Source organism: Rhinolophus hipposideros (genome assembly GCF_964194185.1).
Source record: "Rhinolophus hipposideros genome assembly, chromosome: 8".
Classification (NCBI taxonomy): domain Eukaryota; kingdom Metazoa; phylum Chordata; class Mammalia; order Chiroptera; family Rhinolophidae; genus Rhinolophus; species Rhinolophus hipposideros.
The window spans coordinates 25,205,265-25,230,800 of NC_138054.1; the positions used below are offsets into that span (position 1 = coordinate 25,205,265).

At 43.5% G+C, this 25,536-nt stretch overlaps 1 protein-coding gene across 2 annotated transcripts in view; it reads left to right on the forward strand.

The window, feature by feature from the left end:
* BCAR3 (BCAR3 adaptor protein, NSP family member) overlaps positions 1–25,536 on the forward strand; it is a 184,311-nt gene that overhangs the window by 94,355 nt on the left and 64,420 nt on the right. For both annotated transcript variants that reach the window (XM_081056768.1, XM_081056767.1), the window contains exon 3: positions 18,929–18,968. In XM_081056768.1, the coding sequence (XP_080912894.1) occupies positions 18,929–18,968 (40 nt within the window). The remainder of the gene's footprint in view (positions 1–18,928; positions 18,969–25,536) is intronic.

A 25,536-nucleotide genomic window follows, 5' to 3' on the forward strand; every position in this document is an offset into this window, starting at 1 on the left:
GGGGCGGGAACACGTTTGGCATGTTTGAAAAACCCCAAACGAAGCTGGTGTGGCCTGTGGCTGGAGTATAGCAACTTGAGAGGAGAATCATATAGATATTGGGAGAGAGCTAGACAGGCAAGAGTTCAGAATTAGTTTTAGTATTGCAGTAGTACAAGAAGAAAATAAGTGGAGGCCCAGATAGTCTCTGTAGAAAGCATTAGAGAGCTTTGAACTGTTTCTCACATCAGACCAAAAGGTTCCCCAGGGTGAACCAGGTCCATTAGAAGGCCCTGGACCTGCTCCAAAAAATGTAGGTGGGTGACCTCCCAGGTCAGAGAGCTAGCGGTGGCCTGCTGATGAAATAGGTAAATGTGGAGGTACGTACCGTGTTTCCCTGAAAATAAGACCTAACCGGACCATCAGCTCTAATGCATCTTTTGGAGCAAAAATTAATATAAGACCGACCCAGTATTATATTATATTATATTATATTATATTATATTATATTATATTATATTATATTATATTATATTATATTATACCCGGTCTTATATTAAAATAAGACCAGATCTTATATTAATTTTTGCTCCAAAAGACACATTAGATCTGGTGGGCCAGCTAGGTCTTATTTTCAGGGAAACACGGTACCTAGGCACAGTATTGTTCATATTGCATCATGGGTACTTAACAGGCGGGATGCAAAGGGGAACAGTCATTGCTCCCTGTCATGAAGATTAGGAGGCAGCAAAGAAAAATCGCTTCTGGTCAACCAAAAGTAAGCATGAATGCCAGGCTGCATGAAATGGAATCCGATCCAATTGTTACCTGGTTTCCTACGACCACTTTTTATTTTTTAATTTAAACTCTGTACTGAGCTAGATGTCTACTATGTACCACACACAGACAATTCACAAACTCATTTGTTGACATTCTAAGGCCCTGGCTGGCTGCCAGCTCTTCTAAGGGGAAACTCCAGGGGGCTGGGGTAGTAATGGAATCACCATTCCTATCTTGAGGAAGTTCTTGATAAACACCCAAGGTCCAAACTGTCAACCTGCGAGAAGTTCAAAGCTTTTTGATTTGGAAACTGAGTTGGACAGAGGTCAGATCTCTGTAAAAGATCTTATCAGGGTGGGCGCAAGTCCTGAGTTTGAAGTCCATGCGGTTGGAAGACTTAACAAGCACTGTCGATTTAGGCTTGTTTATGATTCAGAACAATGTTCGTCCAGAGTCACGTCTTTCTTCCTTAATTTAAAATATCTTATTGTTAAGGGCGAATACAGGAAGGAACAAATGCATATCCTTTAAAATTATGCTGCGTGAAAAGGCACGTGGTTTTGTGTCAAAGGTTCATGAAGTCCTACCCTGCTCCTCAGTCGTCTTATTAACATATTTTATTTCTCAAACATTTTTTTAAATCTCCTGAAGTGTTCCCAATTTTGAAGAATTCAAAGTACCTTAGATTCTTTTTTTAAAATTGTTTTAAGTAGTCCCAGTAAGATTATGAGCTGTTTCAATTCCTTTTAGGAGCAAGCCGCCGTGTAAACAAAGTTTGTGCATGTGAAAAGCTAGAGACATGCAGAATGAATGAGAACCCGAGGTTCCTGGGAGGTGGGTTTGGCTAAGGGGCCACAAGGGAACTACCGGGAGAGAGAAATAGAGTTTCTATTCCCAACTCGTCGCTTACAGCCAACATGGAGCTGTGAGACACCAGCCGCCCACCACTCCAGCTCACTCACCACTGGAAGCTGGCAGCCATGTCTGTTTTGAAGTTAGAGTTTTGGATCTTTGGATCTAAGACTAGTTAGGTCTGCCTTTTACAAGATTATTGATATTTGGGGGGCTTTTTTCAGGTAAACATTTTTGGCCTTACTTGTGTCTTTTCATAGAGAATTCAAGGGTTAATTTTATGACTTGCCAATATGTCACATCTGAAAACCTTCCAATTGATCACATGTGGTGTTGGCATGACAATAGTGGCGCCATCATAGAGAGGCGGGATCGCTCTTCATATATACCCTGCCTACACGCAGAAGGAAACCTTTCTGACAACATCTCCTTGTCCTGTGAAGTACTCTGATAAGTTGCAAGTTTGCTGTTTTCCAAATAAATATGTTACCATATTAATCATTAAAAGTCACTTTTGTTGTTACGATTGAATATTAATTGAATATCTACCCTGTGGGAGGCCCCGGGCAAAGCAGAGAAGGTCTCCCCTTTGACCTAAAAATTTGCGCTATTAAGCTATCATATCCACATGAATTATGCTCTCTTACGTTTTACAGTTTTAAAATATCTTAAAGGTTATGGTCATAAATTGCCTTGTTTGAACATCATCATCTGTGTGAGAGACACAGCAGATTTCACCACGAGCATCATCATCATTTCTCATTTCTTTATGAGAAAAAGTTCAGGGATGTCGGGGCACCGGAACTCAGACCATGACCGTGGTGGGAGACTGAGCTAGGACCAGAACCCAGAAAGTACGTACTATAGTGCCTTCCCCAGACACTGTGCTCACAGCCTCCCAAGAATGTGGGCGCCAGCTGTGGGCATCGTCTGAGCTATCCTCTTGCATGGAAAGCTCAGTCCATGGAGTGTGAAGGCAGCGCCTCAGACACCCGCCTTGGGGAGAACGGATCCTTCATTGCCAAGAGCCAGGCAGAAGGCAGGCCTGGAAGGGGGAGTTGGTCTCCTCATTCGGAGACTGTATCTCTTGGCTTTGTTGTTGTCTTGGCTGCCCTTGGATGTACTTGTGGTTTTGAAAAGTGGCCAAAGCGAAAAGCCAGAGCGCTCTTAAACCTGCTGCCTGATGTCACAGAAGGAGCCTTTGTTCAGCAGGCAGAGCGAGGCTTCTCCGACAGGTCTGCAGACAGGATTTCCTCTTGACATTAGCGTTGTCAGGTGTCACTTTGATTCATTTATCTTCAAGGATAAATTTATTCAATCTGGGACCTTCTTTGGGCTGAGAGGGGACTGGTTCCTGTTTTTGGATGTCTGTGTTGCTGGGATGGCTGAAGGATCAACGCTTGGAGATGATCCGGGTCTTTTTCCTGTCTATGGGTACGTGGAGGCACGCATTCCTGGGAACAGCTGCCTAGTGCCTAATTCCTTCTGCCGCTTGTGCTGTGGGAGCTTGTGGTGGGACAATGTGATGTTTCTTTCATCTGCATGAGTGGAGCTGACTGACTGGTCACAAGTGTTGTAACTGACAGGGGCCAGAAAGTCTGCAGAATTATCCCAACTTAAAATCCAGTATGCTTTCCCAGGCAGTAAGTAACCTACCATGTCACAGTGTCAGTTCTTCAAAGCTGAAGCAAAAGTGTGAGGCACAGTATCCGTGCCGACTCTTCTCTAAACATTGATTTAAAGACTTCACTCTGGACTATGTCAATGCGCTCTTCTGAAAAACTGTTTCATTTGTTCCTCTTTAGAACCACCAAGGCGTATAACGACTGATTTCTCCTTAACAAAGCAAGGTGGCCCCCCCACCCCCGACAAGTAAATCAGTCTCTAGCTCAATGTGAATCAGAAGGATCCAAATGTGACCGTCCACATGCAAACATCTGCATTTTATGTGTATGTGGGTATGTCTGCTATCTACAGATTGGAAGCTTTTCATGCACAGGAAAAGTGGGGTTTAGAGTTGAAAAAAAATCTAATAGATTAGTAGTTTCTATGTAATAGAAGGTCATCTATTGAGTTAGCAGAATGGCAATGGCTGAATGGCCAAGAATGCCTCTACGAAGTAATCGTCCAGGCATTGACTTTTTATTTTTAAAATTTCAAGTTGGGTTTTAGTAACATATTGAAATGCCCCTGAGTGTTTGAATGCAGCTGTTGTGGATGGGTTCGAGAATTCTGAGGAATGGTGCGTGTCCATGCCCCAGGGGCCCCGGCGGTGCTGAGGCCTGGAGCAGCTGGGTCAGAGGTGAGCTCAGCTCCTGCTGGGCATCTTGCTGGCCCCAGGTTGAGGGAGCCCAGAGAACGGGACATGCCTGTAGGTCCACCAGCTGCCTAACAGTCCTAAATCCTCTACTGACAGGGATGATTTGAACCAAAGGCTAGGATCTGTGCATTCTCAGCTGTTCTTCTGGGAAAACGAAAGGGTTTTTTTTTTTTTAACTGATTACAAACCGCAACCAAGAAAATGATCAGAGAATCACACAATGCAGTCCTTGTTGAGTGGAGCTGCTCAACATCTTCTCTGCCCACCCCCAACCCCCTTGGACAGACATGCTTTAAGTCATGTCTTTTTAGGCCTCCTTCGTGCTATTCGGAGAAGGTCAGGTTTTTTTCATCTTCTGTGAGTCAGAAACTATAAGAGTGTTTTGCACCTCTCAGTATATGTTAAAACGTACTGTAAACAGAAGGTGCTGTGTGATTACAATTACTTGTACTCTTATCACGTGTGGATTTGGGAGCCAACCCCGCCCAGCCAGAAGATGCGAGCTAGAGAAGTGGTAGTCGCTACTGTTGATTGGAAGGAGATCGGCCTTGGGGCCTGGACTGGAGCCACAGGACTGATAAGGCCTCGTCCACGGCCACCCTGCTCTTCACAGCTTTGTAATGCTGTCACCACCCAGTCTGTCCCTAAGAAACTAACTGTTGGATTGGGTGCAGAATTTTAAGCTCTCTCTTCTTAGAGCGCCCAAAGACAAGCACTTATGGTTGTCTTGTTTTAAGGATTGTGCTCCTATTTACAAATTGTAGAAGTGTTTGAAGCCTTTCATAATCAACCTGGTCTTTGCCCAGCCTGGACTGTCTGGGTTTCAGGTTCACCTGTAAACATAGTAACCTCAGGTAAGATAACTCCTGCTGTGGAGATGAGGCGAAAAAGTGAGACATGTAACCCAGAGGTCTCAGTTCAGAACGAGAACTAGTTCTAAACTTTAAGATGGGGGTGAAAATACCCCCTCTGAGGAGTGCTGTGAAGGCTCACTCGTCACTAGATACAAAAGCCCCTCCGAATGTCAGCACTCTGACTTTCCACACTTGAGCCTCTGGTAGTCTGAGAGGAGCCAGTCATGTCCCTGCTCTCAGCTCCCATCTGATCCATCTCCAGCAGTTTATTCTTCTCCTGACCCCACTCTGCTGTGTGACACCTGCCCCTGAAGGTGCCTGTACTGGCAACATCCAAAAAAGCTGCTAGTGACCTAGACACTGATTCCAGCAACCAGACCTGGTGACTTTGTGACCTGGCATAAGTTATGATACCTTTCTGAATCTCTGCATCCTCAAAGGGTAGCTGTAAGGTCAAATACAGTCTCACGCAAGGGCTCCTAGCACAGAGCCTGGTGTGGACAAGGGGCTCAGATGTTGGTTCTCATCCTTCCTTCCTCCTGGAAAGCGGGAGCTAGGAGGCTCCTAATCCTCACGTGTAACCTGAGATCACGTTCAATGCCTATGGCTCCAGTGGGAGAAAGGTTCCCACATGTTGACTGGCGGGAACGCTCTGTCTCGGTTTGCTCTAGGCCATCCTGCAGCAGAGTCTTGGCCACCACTCACAGGTTCAGGTAGAAGAGCCTTGCCCTGCACTAAAGATCAGCATACCATTGTGCCGTGACACAAAACAGAGCCTGTCTTCGGGGGACTGGCCCAATCCTTGCACCCTTGTCCCTGTATTTAATGCCAGTGTCTTTGCTGTTTATTCTTCCATGACTGTTTATTGAGCTTATTTTGTGTCAGGCGTTGTTCGGGGAATGAAATAGATGTGACCCTGTTTCTTAGGGAGGGCCCAGTTTAGGGGCCACCAAGACAAAGACATCAACAAATACAGAACTACAAAATGACAGAAGTACGAGGAAGGTAATATCAGAGAGCCCCGAGACCGTGGAATCAGTGGAGGGAAGGCCTTTTTGGGGACGGGGACATTTGAAGATTTAATATAAAAAGGGAATGTAAAATACTTCATTAATACTTTTTTATGTCACTATGTATTGAAATATTTTTGAAATATTAGGTTAAATAAAATGTTATTGAAGTTAATTTCACCTATTTCTTTTCAATTGGCTCCTACTAGAAGATTTAAAATTACATCTGTTTTTCACATTGTATTTCTATTGGTCTAGACCTTGGCAAGAAGTTTAGGTTTTCTCCCTAGGGCAAAGGGAAACATTTAAACAGTTGTAAGTAAGGGAGTATCCTGATCTGATTGACTTTTTAGAAGATTCCTTGGTCTCTTGTGGAGGAGTGATTGATGGAAGAGGAGAGACTGGAGGAAGGGCAGGAGGTGGTTGGTTGCAAAAATGCAGGGAGCAGGTGGGGGTGCACTCCAGGATGGTGGTGGGGGAGATGGAAGTGGGTGGATTCAAGATATATTTTGCAGGTAGTCTACCAGACTTACTGAGGGCCGGATGTGGTGGGATGAGGGAGACGGATAGGCAAGCACAGCTCAGGCAGCTGGGTGTAGGGGGATGGGCTGGTTACTGAGATAGGGAAGACTGAGAGAGGAACATGGCTTCATTTGCTTGGGGCAGGGGTTGATGGTAGATTGTTGCAGAATCTAAGACCGGAAAGAACCCAAGCAGCACTCTGAGAATTAGGAGAGTCAGCTTTATTACGCAGGCAGTCTCAGTGGGATCCTTCCCAAAAGACTGAGCCCCTCGCAAGGTTTTGAGCAGGTTTTTAATGGGTTGGGGACTTCCTTGAGTCGGCGAAGGGGTAGGTATCATCTGGTGATTGGCTCGGGGTGTGGCTTGGAGGGGGTTATGCGGAAGTGGGCTGGGGCTTAGGCTGGGGACCTCTCTCTCCACTCGGGCCACCATTTTAGGTCAGTTCCACATGGCAGGGAACCATTTTAAGGTCAATTTCCCCATCAAGATCACAGAGAATTGAGACTTCTGTTTTAGATGTGTTGAGTTTGAGATGCATGCAGGTTTAAGTAGAGGTGTTAACCATCTAGTTGGTATTATGAGCCTGGAGCTCTGGAAAGAGGTCTGGGCTAAAGGTTGTAATGTTACAGTCTGCACAGAAATGAAATGGATGTCATCACCAAGGGGGAGATCTGTGTAAAGCATGTAGAGAGGGACTCTAGGACCGAGTCCTGAGGAATGCTGGGACTCTCTTTCCAGGGAGTCAGCCGAGGAGGCTGGGCCCTTGGTTTGATGGGAAGCAGAGAAATGACACAGGAGCTGCATAGGGTTGGTGTTCAAAGGAAGGTTTTTGTTTCCCTTTTTTGATGAGGCAAAATTCAATAGGAAAAGATCTAATCTTTTAAGCATGTAATAAAGCAAAGCACATGTTTTCATTACTTGATTCTTTTTATAAAACATTTTTGACTTAATGAAAGCAGACGTCCCCAGGGCCACCCTCCCTGTGGGCCTGTCAGCAGCATAGTGATTACGGTCCTGCAGTTCCTTCCCTCACGGGTCCCACACATTCCTGCTGGCTCGTGGACAGAAGAGGTTTATGGACAACTGGTTGAGTTGGCATTCAGGCTTTTGCCTGTGGGGTAACGGCTGCTTTTCCAAGGTTTAGGTGAGTGCCACCTTGAGAATGGATCCCTGCCCTGGAAGGCAGGTCTAGGGCACCTGTTCCTATAGTTGTATGGCTGGATGAAATCTTTCCTGTTAGAGGCTTTGTGGACCATTTTCTCAAAACCATAGCACTTTTATTCTGCCTTGAATTTGTTGAGAAGAAGCTTTTACAAACACACGCCTTTAGAAGGAGTTGGGGAATGGTTGGGGGCAGAGTGGATGGGACTGGTGGGCGTGGAGGAAGGGTAAATAGATACCACCCAAACAAAGCATCTGCTTTTGTCAAAAGTGCTGTGTTTGGGCTTCGTCAGCCTGAAGCCAGATGATTCACTGATGCCAGACCTTCTGGGCCCTGCCAAAAGACATATTGGCCTTGATACGGTTTTTCTTGTTCTTACTCTATTCAGTTTGACTGACTGCTGCCAAGTTACAATTTCAACAGTGGCTTTTAGCTTAATGCTGTCACTAGAATTTTGCTGAGCACAGGTTAACCCATGACCACGTCAAGTTTTCATCAACCAGACCACTTTGTATTAGTCTTGGATTCCTATACAGACTCATCATAGCATAATATGTAGGATATTTAAATGGCGCTGTTTTAACATGATTAGGGAATCTGCCTGAGGAGGCGGTTTAATTGCCATTCTTTTAATATATGTCATAAACACATTAATCAGGCATTGCCGTATTTTCAGCTGAGATAGAAACTGACTCATAGAAGCAGGAATTGGCTGTTGAGGTGAAAGAAGCAGGAGTTCTAGAAGTAAGCAGGACTCAGAATCTCTGACAACCAGGAAGGGAAATGTGTCCTCATCTACAGTCTCCTCTGAGCTATAGGAAGAAAAACTCCCTAAGTTGAAGGAAATGATAGAAACAGTCTCATGGCCTGAGGCTCTGAAAGGGAAACACAGTTTAGGTCACAGAAAATCAACAGGCTGACCACAGTTCGAAGGAGGAAAAGGTATGTGACCATCCAGGTAGCCCTTGTGTTTTAGGATGTGTATGAAGGACTCTCTCCAGCTTGGCTTACCTGTGTGCAGGATTCTCCAGGGTGTGTGTGATGAACTGGGGCCATTCTAATGAATTTGTTCACAAGTATGTTGAACCTCCACTGTGTGTCAGGCTTTGTGCAAGGTCCTAGAGATTCAAAGACAGGCCTGGGGCTTTGTCCACTGGAGGAGTTCATGGCCCTAGGAGAAGGAGATGCCCGTTTTGAACCATCCAACCTCACTAGTAGCTGTTCTCTCCATTTTTACTACTGACCCAACTTCACATCTGCGGTGTAGCTCTATGTATACTGCACTCCTTTGCTAAGAATTCTGCTTTTTTTTGACCTCTGACCTTAACATCTTTCCCGGTGTCGTGTTACTTTTTCTCATTGACCAGGTGATTGCATGTTGTACTTTCTAAATAATCCTTCCCTCAGGTCCTGCCTGGTCTGTACAACCACTTCCTCTGTGCTATCCTGGCCTTAGACCCAGACCAGACCAGGTCAGGCCATGCAACCAAGGGGCCTATCAGAGGGTGGCACTGGCTCTAAAAGAAACAGAGTGCAGAGTGAGCAGAGGATTGTGAAAAATGCTAAGGGTAACAACAAAAAGGGCTTTCAGAAGTTATGTTTGGAACAATAAGACCAATGGGTGGGGGTGGTGGGGGTGAGAGAAACTAAACTACTGAGCTTCTGTTTAGCTTCCATTTTCTTTTCTTTTCTTTTCTTTCTTTCTTTCTCTCTCTCTCTCTCTCTCTCTCTCTCTCTCTCTCTCTCTCTCTCTCTCTCTTTCTTTCTTTCTTTCTTTCTTTTTTTTTTTTTTTGGTCAAGGAAATGGCTTCTCTGATTGGAAAGGGTAGGATAAAGGTAAAGGAAGAGAATGAGGCCATGACAACAGACTGCGAGCCTGAGATCATCAAACCAGCGCTGTGACATTAGAGAAATGTTGGCATAACCAAGAGCTACAGGAAAGATGCAGATAGTTAGCTGTTTCAGTTTTCAAAACAGGAACTAGAGAGATGCAATTAATCTATACAACAATAAGATTGACATCAAACTCAGAAAATCGTCTAAGAAGAATTATTAGGACAATGATTTTTTGAATACTTGGTAAAGGAAAGCAACCCTAGAAAATAGCAAGGTTTGGGGAAAAGCAAGTCATACCAGATTAACTTTCCATCCTGGGGTTACTTTGATGGTAGATTAAAGGAATGTTGAGAAGGTGTGTATGCAGATGTCAATCATTGGTGATATCCTTGGGGTGAGAGAGATTCCAGCTAGATGATAGTACATGAGGCGTGCTCTAGGCTATGTCCTCAGCCCCATTCTAGCCAATTAAAAAAAATCATTTAGACACATTGGTCGATCACATCAATCTTGGAAGAATAACTATGTCAAAATGACAGATATGAGATAAAAAAGATCTTGGCATTTTGAAACAACAGACCAGATCTAACTACGTAGGACAACTATTAGGTGAGAAAAAGACTTTATCTAGAGTCCAAAAACAAAGTAAAAGTATGGGGTTTGGCTTAATAGCCACACGTGAAAAATATCCCAGAATTTGATCACTGCAGCCTCAGAATGAGTCAGCAGTATGCTATGGTTGTCAAAAAAACTAATGTGATTTTAGGAGCATTAATTGAATTTTAATGATGAGACCAAGGGAAGTGGTCACACTTGGCTGCCCAGATCACATCTGGTGAATTGTTTTTAGCTCTGGACACCAGAAATGGAAGATGAATTCCCCCACTATAGTGCAGTGAGCTTCTGTCTATACCATTCCTCTGCTCTATAACAGATTTGTTGGTTTCATTATTAAGAAATATCCCTAAGGTTCTTTGTATTAGTGAAAAGGAACTTTTCATGGCATGTGTTAATCCTGGGAGGGGAATATAAAATAAGGACCAACCTTAATCCTGTCAACTACTAGTGAAGCCTGCTTTAATAAATAAGGTCAATAAATACTTTGTGAAATGTGGGAGAGTGAATCTCTTCACATTTATTTTGCAAGTGATGAAACAAAATACAGTTTCTTAAATGTACGTCTAGAAGTGTGATAGTTCTGTTTTTAAAGCTATATCCCCTTTTAAATTAGCAAAGGCTATACACACATGGCCCCACCTAGAATAAGAATTACCTCTTTATTGGGACTTTAATGTGCTGCCCAATATCTATAAAGAACCTGTCCATCTAATCACACACTAGCTGATACTTTTCCAAGAGACATCCTCTCTCTACTTACCAGGGCAGCTCTGTTTTAAGCATCTACTTCTCTTCTTGCCATAAAAGCATGAAAATGGCCCTGTGGTAAACTCTCCCTGTCCTCCTGGTTATCTCCCTAATTAACCTCCCTGGCCAAATATGTCCAGAGAGATTCATTATCAGCAGAAGCAGCCAGCCTCTCAGTGCCACTTTGAAAACATCTGGTCTCACTGGTGCCGGGAAGCCAGGCACTGACAGGAGAGACGTTCAATTGCTGTGGGAGTTCTGTCTGAAGTCATTGCAGGTCATTCACAGGCCTGTGACTAAATTATCTCCATAGTAAAGAATCTCATAAGTCCAAGAACTATATTTCTCTCTTGTTCCCTCTCTCCCTCCAAAATTATTTTACCGTTGGTGAACCCATGGAATGTGGTGGGAGAGAAGGGTTTGGGTCTAGGTCTTCTGCATAGTGGAGAGGGCACACAAATACGTGCGCACACACACACTCATTCATTCATTCATTCATTCATTCAAATCAACATTTATTGAGCAACTGTGCCCTAGGGATACAAAGTGAATAAAATAAAATATGGTCCCTATTCTCAGGGAGCTCATAACTCAGTAAAGGAGATAGACAAGCGTATACATATTGTATTGAATTATAATTATTTGTTAACATGAAGTTTTATAATGCATAGAAAAGAAGTGCTGAGGAGATGTTACTTCATTAATTCTGTGCATTGTGGATGGGGGTGCAGAGGAAATTGTGGTCAGATAAGGTGGAAATGAATGGGGTGACAGGGATTCCAGGTCATTGGGTTCAGGGAATTTCAAATAGTTTGGATTTACTGGAGTGTAAGGAGCAAGGTGAGGAGATGAGGCTGGTGAGATGGACAAGGCCTTAGAACCATGAATATCTTCTAATAAAACAAAATGAGAATGCTAGACTGTCCATATATTGATCTTGCCTAAAAGGAATCTTAGTAAGGAATATTGTCCAGTGAACACACTCTTAGTAGATTTAAAGCCTATTGCTATCTTTTCCTTCCCCCATCCTTCCATCCCCACTTTTCCCCAACTAAGGTTTTGAGATGCTGTTGGAGCTTTGTGCTGGAGACAAAGGGTGAAGGCTCTGGGTTCCGAGGCCATATTCACCTGCAGATGGGCTGCAGCCACAAACTTGCTGGTGGAGAGCCAACTTTCTCCTGGTTGTTGGGTTCTGCTTTCCTGATTGTGTGACGTGCCCTGTGGCATGGGTTGGTTAAGAATGATAAACCAGTAGACAGACCCTGAGGCTGTGTATTTTCCTCCTTGCGCCCACCACTTCGGGTAAACAAATGGCCTACCGGTCAAGCTCACCTTGCCTTTTTATCTTATATTTCAGTTAAATGTTCTAGGAATGCATTCACTTATGATGAATGAACGCCCACAAAGCAAGAACTCCATCCTTCTAGTCCCTGCCCTCAGTAAGTTTTAAATCTAAGATTTTTGCATAGTGCTTCGTATCTAGGAACCTTGCTCTGCTTATAAGGACTGTATGGATTCTTTGTGTGTTCTATGTAGACAGTAGTCATTTGTGAATCACGGCAATTTTGTGCTTCCTTTTCCAGTTCCTATACCTTTTCTTTCTTTTGCTTATTTAATGGTACTCGCTAGGCCCTCCAGGACAGTGGTGCACAGAAGCAGTAATACTAGCAGGCATCCTTGTTTTGTTTCTGATTGATTTTGGTAATGATTCTGATACTTCACCATTAAGAATGATGCTTGCTGAGGTTTTGGGTATATACCCTATGTCAGGTTAAGAAGTTCGTTTCTATTTCTAGTTTGTGAAGTGTTAAATTTTTCCTCACCAAGATCATGGAAAGATGATTTGGAAAAAAAAATGTTTTCCCCCCTCAATTAGATGGCCCAAATGATTTTTCTCTTTTAATCTGTTAATGTGATTAATCGTGTTAATAGATTTGCTCATGTTAAACTGATCCTATATTCCTGAAGTCAGCCTAGTTTGATTCTTACACATTTTTGGATTTGGTTTTTCAATATTTTTTTAGGATTTTTTTCACATCTTTTCATGTGTGAGATTAGCCTATACTTTTCCTTTCTTTTATTGACTCGTCTGCTTTTGGTATCAAAGTTATCCTTGTTTTCAAGTCTTTTGAAGAGTTTATATAATTTTCAAATAACAAATAATTCCAAAGTTTGACAGAACTTGCTAGATAGTAAAACCATCTAGACCTACGGGAAGATATTGAAACGCTGATTTAATTTTGTAATGGTTATAGAGTTAGTCTGATTTTCTGTTTCTTTTTGAGTCTTAGTTTTAGTGTTATTTTTCTTGGAATGTGTTCAGTTTTCCTAAGCTTTCAAATTTCTTGGCATAAAGATATTCATAGTATTCTCTTACTACACTCTCTTGTATCTATGATTATGCCCCCGTTTCATTTCTGAGGCCCTGGGGAAGAATCTGCTTCCACGCTCATTCAACTTAGTGGGAGCATTGAGTTCCTTGTGGTTGTAGGACCGAGGTCCTCATTTCCTGGCCCTCTCATAACATCACACAGAGCAGAATCCCTTATGTCGAATCCCCCTCACTCTTCACATCAGGTCCACAGGCTAATTGCCATATCTTAATGTCAACTGACTTGGGACTTTAATTACATCTGCAAAATCCCCTCACAGCAGTACCTACTAGATTAGGGTTTGATTGGCTCACCAGGGCAAAGGAGTCTTGGGAGGGCGCATCTTCAAAGTTCTGCCTGTCACAGGGAGTTTGGAGAGATGGCTGGGGTCACACCCACAGGGCCTGGAAGGCCATGGTGAGGACTTCAGGGTTTTGTTCTGAGTGGGTGGGAGCTGTTAGAGCATTTTGAGTGATGGGGATTGGAGGGAGGGGAATCTCAGTGAGGATCACTCTGGATGTTGTGTGGAGATTGTGGAGCTGAAGTGGAGCTGGGGAGGGTATTGCAGGGGTCCAGGTGAGAGATGATGGTGGCCTGGACTAAAGTGGAGTTAACTCCCCAAATGTACGTATTGTCTCATGCCCCCATGTGTTTGCACGTACTTTTCTCATTGCCTCGGTATTTATCATCACCAGCTACCCCAAGCTTCTTCACCAGGACAATTCACTACTCAGCCCTCCAAACTTAGCTCAGATGTTCCAGAAAGGCCTCTCCATGGAGTTCCCCTCCCACTGACACTGTCTCAGCAACCTGAGTTGTTTAGATCTTTTGCTCTGCCTTCCCCACTTGCCTGAGACCTTTTTGGGTCGCAAGCAGGGCTCTTGTCTTAGGTTCCTGTGTTTCCATTGTCTGACTTAATGCATGGCATATTGTAGATGCTTGATGATGTTTGGGGATGAATGTAAGAAGTTTGGAAGGTACTGGGCATGAAGTAGACACACCAGTACTCAGGGAGTTCACTTTGTAGAGGAAGAAACCATATATAAATAAATACACAATACAATGTCCCGGAATGCAGACACCATGCCACATACGCAAAGGAGGTGTACCAACTCTGCGAATTCCTAGTGTGAGTGGATTTCAGGGGGAACCTTTATCCTACTCAGTCTGGAGTAGTTGAATCTCGTTTCTCACATTCCTTCATTGTATGAAATAATCATCTCATTACCAGTGATTCCTTTTTATGTTATATTAAAAAGGATAGCTGTTTGGCAACACAGTTAGCCATGAATTTATTCTATAATATTTAAAAGAGTAAACATTCATTCTTTCTCATCTGTATTCCAACCACTTGGAAAAGAAGATCTGTGTTAGTGAAATTTGGCTTCTGTATTCAAGATGGAGAACCTCTTAACTCAAAACAGCAAACACTTATAGATCAAGTGTTCTTTTAAGAGGGAGGAAATTATTAACCTGGTTACTGATGAGAAACAAACTAAAACAGTAAATATATAATTTCTGTGACTTCCCACTAGATATCCCTCAGTATGAACTTAAGAAAGTGGGATACTGGAAAGAATGATTTAACTGGCGTAAACACGATGATGTTATTTACAACTTAATAAACTTAAGAACAAAATAACAGGGGAGTCCGGTTTCACCCTGCTGCTTTCCTGTGGTCTGTGGACTGTGCACTGAGGGGCAGCAGGCCTGACAGAGGGGCTGCCAGACTCCAGTTGGAAAGAGAGGCACACAATATCATGGGTTCACATGGGTGGAGTTCATTAAATAAATAAATAAATAAATAAATAAAACACTTCATTTATATTGCCAAGTTCCTTTGTTTGTTTTCTAGTGATCTCTGTTGGAGAATATAAATGTGTGGTTTAAGGAGTATTTGCTTCACAGTCTTGTATGAATAATTGGATATTCTATTTCAAATTAGAGGCTGGGGCTATAGGGCCAGCTGCTTTATTTTCTAGTTCATGTCTTTCTGGTTAGTTGAGATCGGATGGCTGGCTGAGAAAGGAGACCCAGCACTTCTGCATTTAACTATAATTTTAATTTGGTTCAAGGCAATGCTTTTTCAAGCTTTTGGATTTGTAACATAGTCACTCGGTTTTATTTACTCTCCTTATATTCCCTCCCTTGTCTCTAAAAAGGATGAAGAGAACAATACCAGGGTCCCCTAGGGCCCCTTTGGAGCCCTGAACCAGAACTTTAGAACACTTGGATTCCCCTCTGCGCCCATAACAGAATGAACAAGGCTCCCTTAGCAGAGTTCATCTGGGGTGGGGTCAGAAGGGGACTTCGGTTTTATCCCTAACCAGCGCCTCCTAGTTTCCTTCTTTTCTGCAAGAGAAGTGTGTGTGGTGGAGGATCAAACAGGATTATGGGAGTTCATCCAAGGTATGGGGAACATTTGGGAGAACACCCAGGCCCCTGGGTGAGCTGGGATCTCTGGGCTGGAGAGCAGGGCAGTGGAGACAGCACAGCCCACCCTGCCTTGAGTTAATCCCATCTCTGAGTGGGGACCCTGTCTCCGGGACCACCCACACAGCACCTGGTCTGGTCCAGGTGGGTCATCCCACCCCCTTCCCAAGAGAATTTGAGGGGTTTGGGTTGAGGATCCTAGCACAGAGAGTTTTCAGGTACATCTCTAGAGCTTTCAAATGTGAAAGGAAAAGGATTTTACAGCTAATCTGGTGAGAAGAACAGATCCTGGACAAAATTCTATTAATAAAAAGAATTTACTAAAAGAATGACTTTGGAGCACCTAAGAAAAGAAAGCTAAAATTGCAAATCTTGACTATGTGATCTTGGTATTTGACAGATATGTTCCCCAAAATGAGTGAAATGAAGCTCAAGGCAAATATTTGACAGTGTTAGATGCCAATGAAAACACCCAAGCTTTCAAATGAAAATCAGAATTTTGGAAAACTTGCATCTTCCATCACGAGCTCACCACTTCCCAATACTTAATTACTTCTGATGAGATCAATCATGATATTAACAAATGTGATTTTTAAAAAATATTATAATGGAATGGGTCAAAATTTGGAAGATCTGCATAATTCAGTGAATCAGTGTTTGCTAGAATAGTGGTTACAGAATCAGACGTGGATAAAAGGTCCATATAAAGTGTGAGACATGCAAAAGAGTAAGAGATATGGTTTCAGATTCCACATTACAACTAACCTTAAGAAACGACTACTTGTAGTGTTTTCGTATGGTATCAAAAAAGAATATCCATAATTAGATGAAAAGTGTACTATAATACTCCTCCCTTTTTCAATTACATATCTGTGTGAGGATGGATTTTCTTTATTTCATTCAAAACATATCAACATATTGGATGTAGAAGTAGATATGAGAATTCAGCTGTCTTCTCCTAAGCCAGACATTAAAATGATTTGCAAAAATGTAAGACAATGTCACTCTTCTCATCACTGAATTTCTGTTATGAAAAACGTATCTATTATTTTTTTTTTTACTGTTAAATTGTGCCTCCTTTTTTTTTTTTATTAGTTTCAGGTGCACAAGACAAAGTAATACTTAGATGTTTATCATTTATGTCCCTCACACTGTGTGAACCCCCCTTCCCCATCCACTATCCCTCTGACATCGCACCGAGCCATTACATTTCCACGTATCTATTATTTTTATAAAAATGTTATTTATGTATTTAACATTAAATAATGGGTTTATTTTTCAAATATGAATGAATAAATAAAAAATTGAAAAATTCTGTTTTAATTTCTATTAGCAATAACCAGTAGATATAATCCACCTGAACAAAAGCTCTGTGGGGTCCTCAGTAATTTAAAATTTAAAGAGATCCTGAGACCAAAAACACCTGAGAACGATTGAGTTAAACAGCACCCACCTCTACTGTTCATCCATGCATTGACGTATATGGATGAATGTATATAATATCCATGTACATTTTTAAATGATGTAGGAATTTGAAGATGAGAAGCAGCGTTTCAGTGGTTCTGATGTCTTTCTGCACTCACAGGAACAGACCCCTGGGCCAGCTCATTCGCATAAGACTGAATGTCTGTAAGCCTGAAAGGTGAATTCAGTGGAAAAGCAGGGTTTCAAGAACTTAAAAGGAAGCACCATGGCCAACGTGCTACTGACTGAGTTTTTAGTCACTTGCCCTGTGGTGTCACAGATGCAAGGCCCGATGACATCAACACGTGGTCCATAGTATATGGCAGGAAAGGTGGTGGCCCAGCACAGCAGACAGACTCAGCTGCTTTGGGAAAAGATGCCTGATGAAGGAACACAAGCTTGAGGGCAGAATCTGCCTGGTTTTAAGGCTTTGAAAGGCTGATCTATATCCATCCATGGATAGGAATGCACCCAGGGGCTGTGAGCTAAGCTCTTCTCAGATCCTTCGGTTCGACAAAGGGACTCATTTTAGAACCTCATCCATTTGCAAGGAGAGGAGTATCTCGCTGCAGCCTGCCTCTGTGCACGGGCCCTGTGTGCAGTCCCAACTGGACAGTCAGGCCAGGCCCAGAATGGCTTTGGGGGTTGGATCCACTTCCACCAAAAGGTGGCCGTGTCCCTGAGCTGTGGCTTTGCTGCTCCTGTTCAAGGAAGTAGTGCTGCAGTCTCCCTGGGTCTCTGCATAGCCCGGGAGGCATCCCAAACCCCCGGGTTTGGGGGTTGAGCTCATCCTTCAGCAGGTGGCTGCTTATCGGTGGGGGTCCCTGCCTTCTGATGGACACTTTCTTCTTGTAGATATGCTAAGACTCCCCCTTGAGAAGACTAGTCTCACAGGCTTCAGACCCAGTCTGTCCTTTCAAAATGGCCATGTCTGGGCACACATAAGTTGATCTGTTTTTTGAAGTTTAAGTCTCTGAAGGCAGCAGACTTTTCACATCCTCTTCTGAGGGACCACCTAGCTATAACTCTGCAAGCACAGAAAACACTAACTCTCATGTCTCCCCCATCGCGCCTTGGCCTTAGTCAGCTCCTCTTCCTCTTTCTGTAATAAGTCAGCATCCTCAATGCCACTGCCACTGTTTACTTTTAATTGTCTGGTTAATCCTAGCATATTATTATGATAGACATGAACAGACATTAGATAGGGAGAGAAACAGTATCAGGCACCAAAGAAAATTTGGGTGAATTGCTCAGCTTGGCACCAGGAATGTGTGGGTAATCAAGTTGGTAATAAAACAGAGAAAGATGAGGAGCTGGGCACAAGACTCCTTTCTCTTACTCCGCTGGGGACTGAGTGACTTTGGGCAACTGCTCCACACACCTGAGCCTCCATTTACTTCTGTCAAAGTGGATGTGGCACCTGCCTGGTCCAAAGCACTGCAAGTTTGGGCATCTACCGTGCTTCCCCGAAAATGAGACCGGGTCTTGTATTCATTTTTGCTCCAAAAGATGCATTAGGGCTTATGTTCAGGGGATGTCATCCAGAAAAATCATGCTAGGGCTTATTTCCGATTAGGTGTTATTTTTTGGGAAACACAATAGTCCTGCTTTACTCCTACCTCTTTCCTCACAGCTCTTTTCTTCAGACTTTTAGGCTAATTTTTATGTTCGAGTGAATCTAGAATTACCACAGATAAATAATCTAACGAGTGAATCTAGAATTACCACAGATAAATAATCTAACGTTTGGAGCCTGAATGTGACAGGAAAGAGTAAGGTCATGGTCATATCCCCTAACCCCCACCCCAACACGCACCATGAAAGGCATCTGTGTCTGTTCTAACTTCCTTATTTGTCTTCTGTGAATATTGTCTGGGAGCTGGGCCCATCTTAATAATTTGAATGAATAGGGTGAAATAATGTTGGATACAATTTACTCAATGCAAGAATGTTCTCACAATTGTATTTTCTCTTTTCAGGGATCAGCATCTTCTGGACCCAACTCTGGAATATGTGAAGGTAGGAAAGCAGGATTTAACATGTAATCAGGGCCCTATGTAATGGATTTCCCATTGTAAACACAATGTTGCCAAATAATGCTACAGTCTGGCTTGTGTAGGAAGCTGGTCAGATTGAAACAACCAGGAGATAATTTGACTGTTTTAGGCCTTTGGTAAACTTTGTAGGCGTTTTACCTTATCCTAGTCTATATAGTCTTTTCTCCCTTACCTGAAACCCTTGTGGCCAGATGCGTTTTAAAATTCAGATTTTTTTTTAAAAAAGGAATATAATATAAGGGATGTAGAAAAGGTGAGTCTACTTCCCTCCCAGATGTATCACATATGTTTTTGTGCAGCTTGTGAACTGCAAAGCATTAGGGGACACTATTCACAGAGACTATGATTTGATTTGACCACAACGTAAAAAATGTGCCCTAGAATTACGCAGAGTGCAAATCACAGCAGCGCTTTAAAACTCATTCCCTGCCATGTTTCAGAAACTAGCTGTGTCCTACTGCAGCCTCACTCAGGATGTGCTCAGCTAGCACACCCTCTCCCTTCACTCCACTAACTCAGTTTTTTTCTTTACAAAAATCCAAACCTTCCGCATCATCTGATGATGAATTCTGAAGCTAAACATGGACTTTTTGTAATGACCTGTTTCAGTATTATGTAAGCGATTGTATCTCACTCGTGTGTGTCCAGCCCTTGTGAGTTGAGCCATGCTCATTAAGGAGACAGTGGCTTCTCTCTAGCTGGGCTCTCCTCACCTTTCCCAGCCGTGAGTTGTGATGGAACTGCTTTTGGTGACTCAAGTGGTCTCCTTTCCAAGGACTTGCTGAGGCGATCTGAAGGTTATTCTTAACCGTGCCTGAGTCTGGTCAGATGAAGTCTCTGTGTGCCTCCTGGATGCAGCACAGATTTCTTTCTTTCTAACTTGCCCTTGGCTTGGAGGCGTGGCTTGGGGATTTGTTGGGTGAATGGGTGGTATTTCCATTTGCCTGTACGGGCATTAAAGCTCTGAGAGACATTCATAGAGGCCTTTGACCTCAAGGATCCAGCACACGCCCACCTTACCATTTCTTAGGCTTAGCTGCCCTCTTGAGCCTGGCTGATGGGAATCCATGCCACAAAGGCCTCATACGTTGGTGATAGCTGGTGCCTAGCGATGGGAGGGTGGCTGAAGGTGACTGAGCACCGGGAAAGAGTTGTACATAATGTGGGATGCAGTCTGGCTTTCGGACTTCGAGCTGTGTCTTCCCTACCATCCCTTAGTGCACTTAATGCATCTTGGGCATGGAGAGCAGTAGAGATTCCATGTAAAATGTGTTACATCATGTAGGGCCCACCTGGTAGAGTCAGAAGTATCAGCCTAACAAACAAGGGTCAAGATACCAAATGTTTAGGGACTCATTGTGACCTCAGAATAGTGGATGGATGGTCTGATCGCCGAGTTTTATCTCTGCGGTGGAAGTTCCCAGGTGTGGTCAACAGACAGCAGTTCTCATTCCGTTGGGAACTCCAGGTTCAGGTTTCACTCTCTGGGTCTTCAAATGTCTCTCTCCTTTCCGTCGGAGAGTTGCTAACCATCTAGTGCCCAGGAGAGAGAGAGAGAGAGAGAGAGAGAGAGAGAGAGAGAGAGAGAGTGCTGGGATTGCCTCCACCTCCTTGGGTCTAGGAGAGAAGAGGCACTAACCCTGAAGTGTAACACATGGCATGCTGGGGCTGCAGGTTGTGGCAGGAGAAAACTGGGTAGAGAGTGAATCCAAAATCCGATTTTGTGCGGTCTGTACTCTGTGTCCTCTTAACACTCCACTCAGTTTGTATTGCAGCACATACCACGTGAAAGGTCCAGTTCCCGGTTGCTAGGCTACGAGCTAGACTTTGAGTGGCTCCTCTGTGTGTGGAATGGAGGGAAATGTGCATGGCCTGAAAACCCCAGGGCTGTGTAGAGGTGCTTTCACCTCTGCCCCAGGCTCACTTCCTGCTGGGGCCTCACCACAGCACCTAGACCCTCCCTTGTTTGGATACAATAAGAAAATAAAAGCATATCCACCAAAGCTGGGGAGTTAGGAATCTCATTCTCTACTGTTTCTATCTCTTCATTCTATTAGAGAGGGAGTTTTGTGTGTTCTTTTCTTGTTTTTCTACATTTTCCTTGTTTTCCTAGCTCTCTCCTCGCCCGCATTTTTTTTTTTTCCTCACAGGAGCTCAAAACACGATCATCTTGAAAGTCTGATTTTTAAGTTTTGTATAATCTAGAGGGCCCTCTCTCTGTAATCAATATAATTGATTCTCTTTTACTGTACCTGAAAGAAACCACTTCTTCCAGGTTGGAAAACAGAAATCTCCACAGTGACTCCACCTTCCTCCCACTCTTTCATTGTTAGTGACTTTGGTTCGTGTTGCACAGCTCTGGAATTTTCCTCTGCGTACCTAGCATACCTTCCCGTAGATAAAACTAACCTTTTTTTTTTTTTTTAACAGAGGAAATAGCTCTAGGCAAGATTGTGTAGTAGAGTTTATCTTCTGGGCTACTTTACCTGCTCACTGTCCCTCTCCACCCCCTGTTTTTGTCATATTTTTACCCCCATGAAAATGTATTTACTCAGTGTCTAGTTTCTTAGACCTGTGTCAGGTTAACTTCCTAGAACACTTGCTAAAATAATTGAACTAAAGTGTGAATAAATAGTAATAGTTCAGTGTGTTAACCTTCCCAGATAGCATTCCAGTAGGAGACACCAAGTCACACCACCCCTAACAATCCCCAGAGAGGGCAGCCCAGTCCACACTCTGTTCTAAAAGCAGACTTACCTTGGACTTTCCACCTTCTCTCTATAGGTTCCATCTTCCCCACAACTAGAAACCAGAGGGTGGGCCCCTGTCCCTGCTAGTTTAACATTTTTAGGATCCTCTTTGCCTGTGACAGGCTGGAGAGGAAGGTTTTTCAGCGAAGTGGGAAGGGGTTCCTAATTACTCTGTTACTCTTGATCATACAATTGCCATATTGAGTGGAACAAGGATGGCATTTCGTGTTGTGTCTCAGACATTAAGACCAAGGATGTGACAGATAATTGCCCACCTATCCTTTTACCTCAAAAGACTGGAGATTTACCCCAACGTGCCTACATTTGGTATTGTGATCATTATGCTTTCACTTTTCTAACCCCTTCTTGAACTTATGAAAGCAATTTTCGCTTTCACTCTTTATCATTCTTTTCATCTTTTTCCTGGGGCTACTTTAACCTTCGGGAATTGCGCTCCCACTCCACCCCCACACTAAATTTAAAAAATTCATATTATTTCCTATCTCCTTCTCCTTTATACCAATCTTCCTTTTAAACTGAAGACTCTAATTCTTTCTAGCTTCTCCATACACAAGCCTTACAGTCATATTAATAGTCCCTTTTCTGGGAGTGGTTTAAAATATATGTTTTCTGGGAGGAGGTGATTGACTAGGGCAAATCTGGGTGATTTTTCTTTTAGGAGAAATGTTTAGTATAGATTTTTTTTTCATTGTAAAATAAATCGTTCTTAAGAAAGATAAATTGGAAAATGTAGTGAAATAGAAAAGGAAACGGGAATGCCTATTTTCTTCCAAATGAGCCAAGATGTAGGCAAGCCCATTTTCAGGGTCAGGCTGTAAGCAGCACACAATGCCCGCCAGCGGACAAAGGCCTGCTCTCCAGGCGACCGCAGTTAGGTAGTGTGAGACGGAATGCAGCCTTTTGTTCCTGGCAAGCTTCCTAGTGCACGAATATCCTTTCTTTTGTAGTCAGCCGTGGTGGATTCTTGCTACAACCACTTATGAGCTTTTATAAAATGATTTACAGTTTCTGAGCTCCTTTTCAGATGAGCAGGGACAGGACAGGAGGAGCCATTACCCTGAGTGGGGACCCACACCCTGCACTCTTCCACACCGTCTTCCTCCCGAGTATGTGTGAGCAGCTCAGAAGCCCAGAGCCACTGAGAAATCAGTGCTTTATGGGGTTAACACTCCGCAAATGTTCTTTCCAAGAGGGTCTTATAGACATGACAGACTGCCCAGGGCTCAGATCTCAGCAAGGCCGTTTCCTGCAGTTGGCTGGGGCTGCATTAGGTCACCCAGCAGATTAAAAGAGGAGTAATTATGCGAATTCCAGCGCCAAGAATAAGTGCTCTGGTTGTGGGAGACCTTGGTGGGAGAGGGGGCGGCATGACTTCAGCTCCCGCTTTGTGCTCAAGATGGCCGCAGCCATGGTCACGGTTAAATAGCTGTCTTTGAGGAAAATCTTTTCTTCCAGCAGGGAAAACAGGCCAGTCTGCTCTGAATTAGCCAGCGAACAAAGTCATGAAAGGGACTTACAAAAACAATAGTACGCAGTACATTCCGTGAGATTTTAACAAGTTATATGAACCAAATAATGGCCCGATTGGCTGGCTCTGCAGGTTTTTGCCTGAGTGTGCACATCCACAGTGCCAGCAGCGTCGTCCCCTGTGGGACCAGACATCAAACGCCGCCAGCGGTGAATGTGAAACAGCCCTGGCTCGCTGTGGAGCTTGCATTTGGAGGATTGAACTTCCAGCTTCTCCCACTCCACCCCAAAAGCATTCTCCGCAAATATTCTTGTTAGGTTTAATGTTACTCCAATTTTAACAAAATTGCTGAGGCAGTGTGGGAAGACAGAAGAATAGGGATGGAGAACATTCATTGAATGAGTCCCTCGTCCAGGTCTGTGAAAATGTGCCAATTTATAAAAAGTCAAACCTCACCATGAAAACATACGTCCATTTAAAAATCTGTATCTGAATGTTTATAGTGACATTATTTCTAATGCACAAAAACTGGAAACAACTCAGATGTCCTTCAGCTGGTGAATGGGTAACCTGTAGAACAGCCAGACACTGGCACGCTATTCAGTCACAAAAAGGGATGGATTGTTGGATACATATAAAAAGTATAGTGACCGAAAACAGGTCAGTGGTTAAGAAGAGGTAAGGGGAAATGTCAGCTGCAAAAGGGAATAGGGAGCTTTGGGCGGGGGGGGGGGGGGGGGGGGTGATAGAAATACCTTGATTGTGGTTGTTTCAAAGCTCATAGAACTGTACTAATAAAAAGAGTGACTTTTACTGTGCGCAAATGATACCTTAGTGAGCCTGACTTTTAAAAAGCAAGCTAAAACCTTATCATATTTTAGCCCTTAAGCGAGGCCACCTCAGTACAGGAAATTTCTGATTTTGAGATGGGCCCCATCAGACTGCTGATCAGACAAATAAAGTGCTGATCTTGTGGGTACTTTGCTGTTCTGGCTCATTCAACAGAGGTTTGGGTATATACCCTGTGTTAGCAGTCATTCCGTGAAGTCGGGCAGGTGGGAAAGTGTTATCAGGAGCCAAACCTAAGATACTGGCAGTAGGAATGGAGAGTCAGTATAGGTGCTGGAGGCCTTTTAGAGATAAAATTAAGAGCCATTTTATTAGGTGAGTTGACAGTTCCTGGTGGGACTCAAATGCAGGAGGTGAAGAAGAGGAAGCCATGGGGCAATTCCAGAGTTCACAAACTGCTTGGCATGTCGCCAGAAGCCAGTAGACTATTTCAGGGGAGGAAAGGAGATTTCCAATTGGAGACCTTCTTACCACAATGACATTAAGTTAATTCATGAGCATTTCGGGATGGGATTAGACCTGGGCCAGCAAACTACAGCCCAACACCAAATCTGGCCTGCTGCGTATTATTGTACAAGCCGCAAGCTAAAACTGGATTTTATATTTTTAAATGGTTTCTTAAAAAAAATCAAAAGATTGTGAAAATGATGAAATTCCAATTTCAACGTGCATCAAGTTTGATTGAAACACAGTCCTACCCATTCATTCATTTACATATTGCCTCTATCATGGTGGTGGTGTTGTAGTTGCAACAGAATGAGTGGCAAAGCCTGAAATGTTTACTATCTGGACCTTTACTGGAAAGATTTGCTGACCTCTGCTCTAGATTACATGCACATGCACCGTCCCTGTTTTGCCTCCCAACAATGTGTAGTAGGTTTTCGACAAAAATTCCATCTTTTCATGCTAACTCTTCCCTGATATAACCGCGCATCACTGACATCACCTTCATGTTGTCTGATAAGACAGCAGCAAGTCTTTGAGCAAGCTGTGTCATCTGGCACAATTACAGCGATAACGCTATTGCAACACTGTACTATTTGGACGCACTTCGTGGAGTAGATCTGTCTTTTCTGAGCAGTATCTCTCAGCTGAGCCCATCACATCTGGCATCTGCAGCTCTGCTGGTGGAACAAGTGTGTGGGGACAGCACAGGTACTTGGATCCTGACTGCTCTTACCTGGGGCTTGTCTGAATAATTCCTCAGGCCAGATACTGCTTTACCTGTGCAGCCTGAGATGAGTTTTCTCGGTGTCCCAAGTCAGAAATGAATTTTCCCTGGGCCTCTTGAACTTGGTGGTTTGAATCAAGGTCAAACCCTTGAGCTGCCTCTGGAGGTGCTCAAAGGATTCCGCTCTGGCCTGTGAGTGAAATGAGGCCAGATTCACATTCATATTCTGTGCTGCAGCCTTCATCCTTGGCTGAGGGAAGAGGACTCTTCT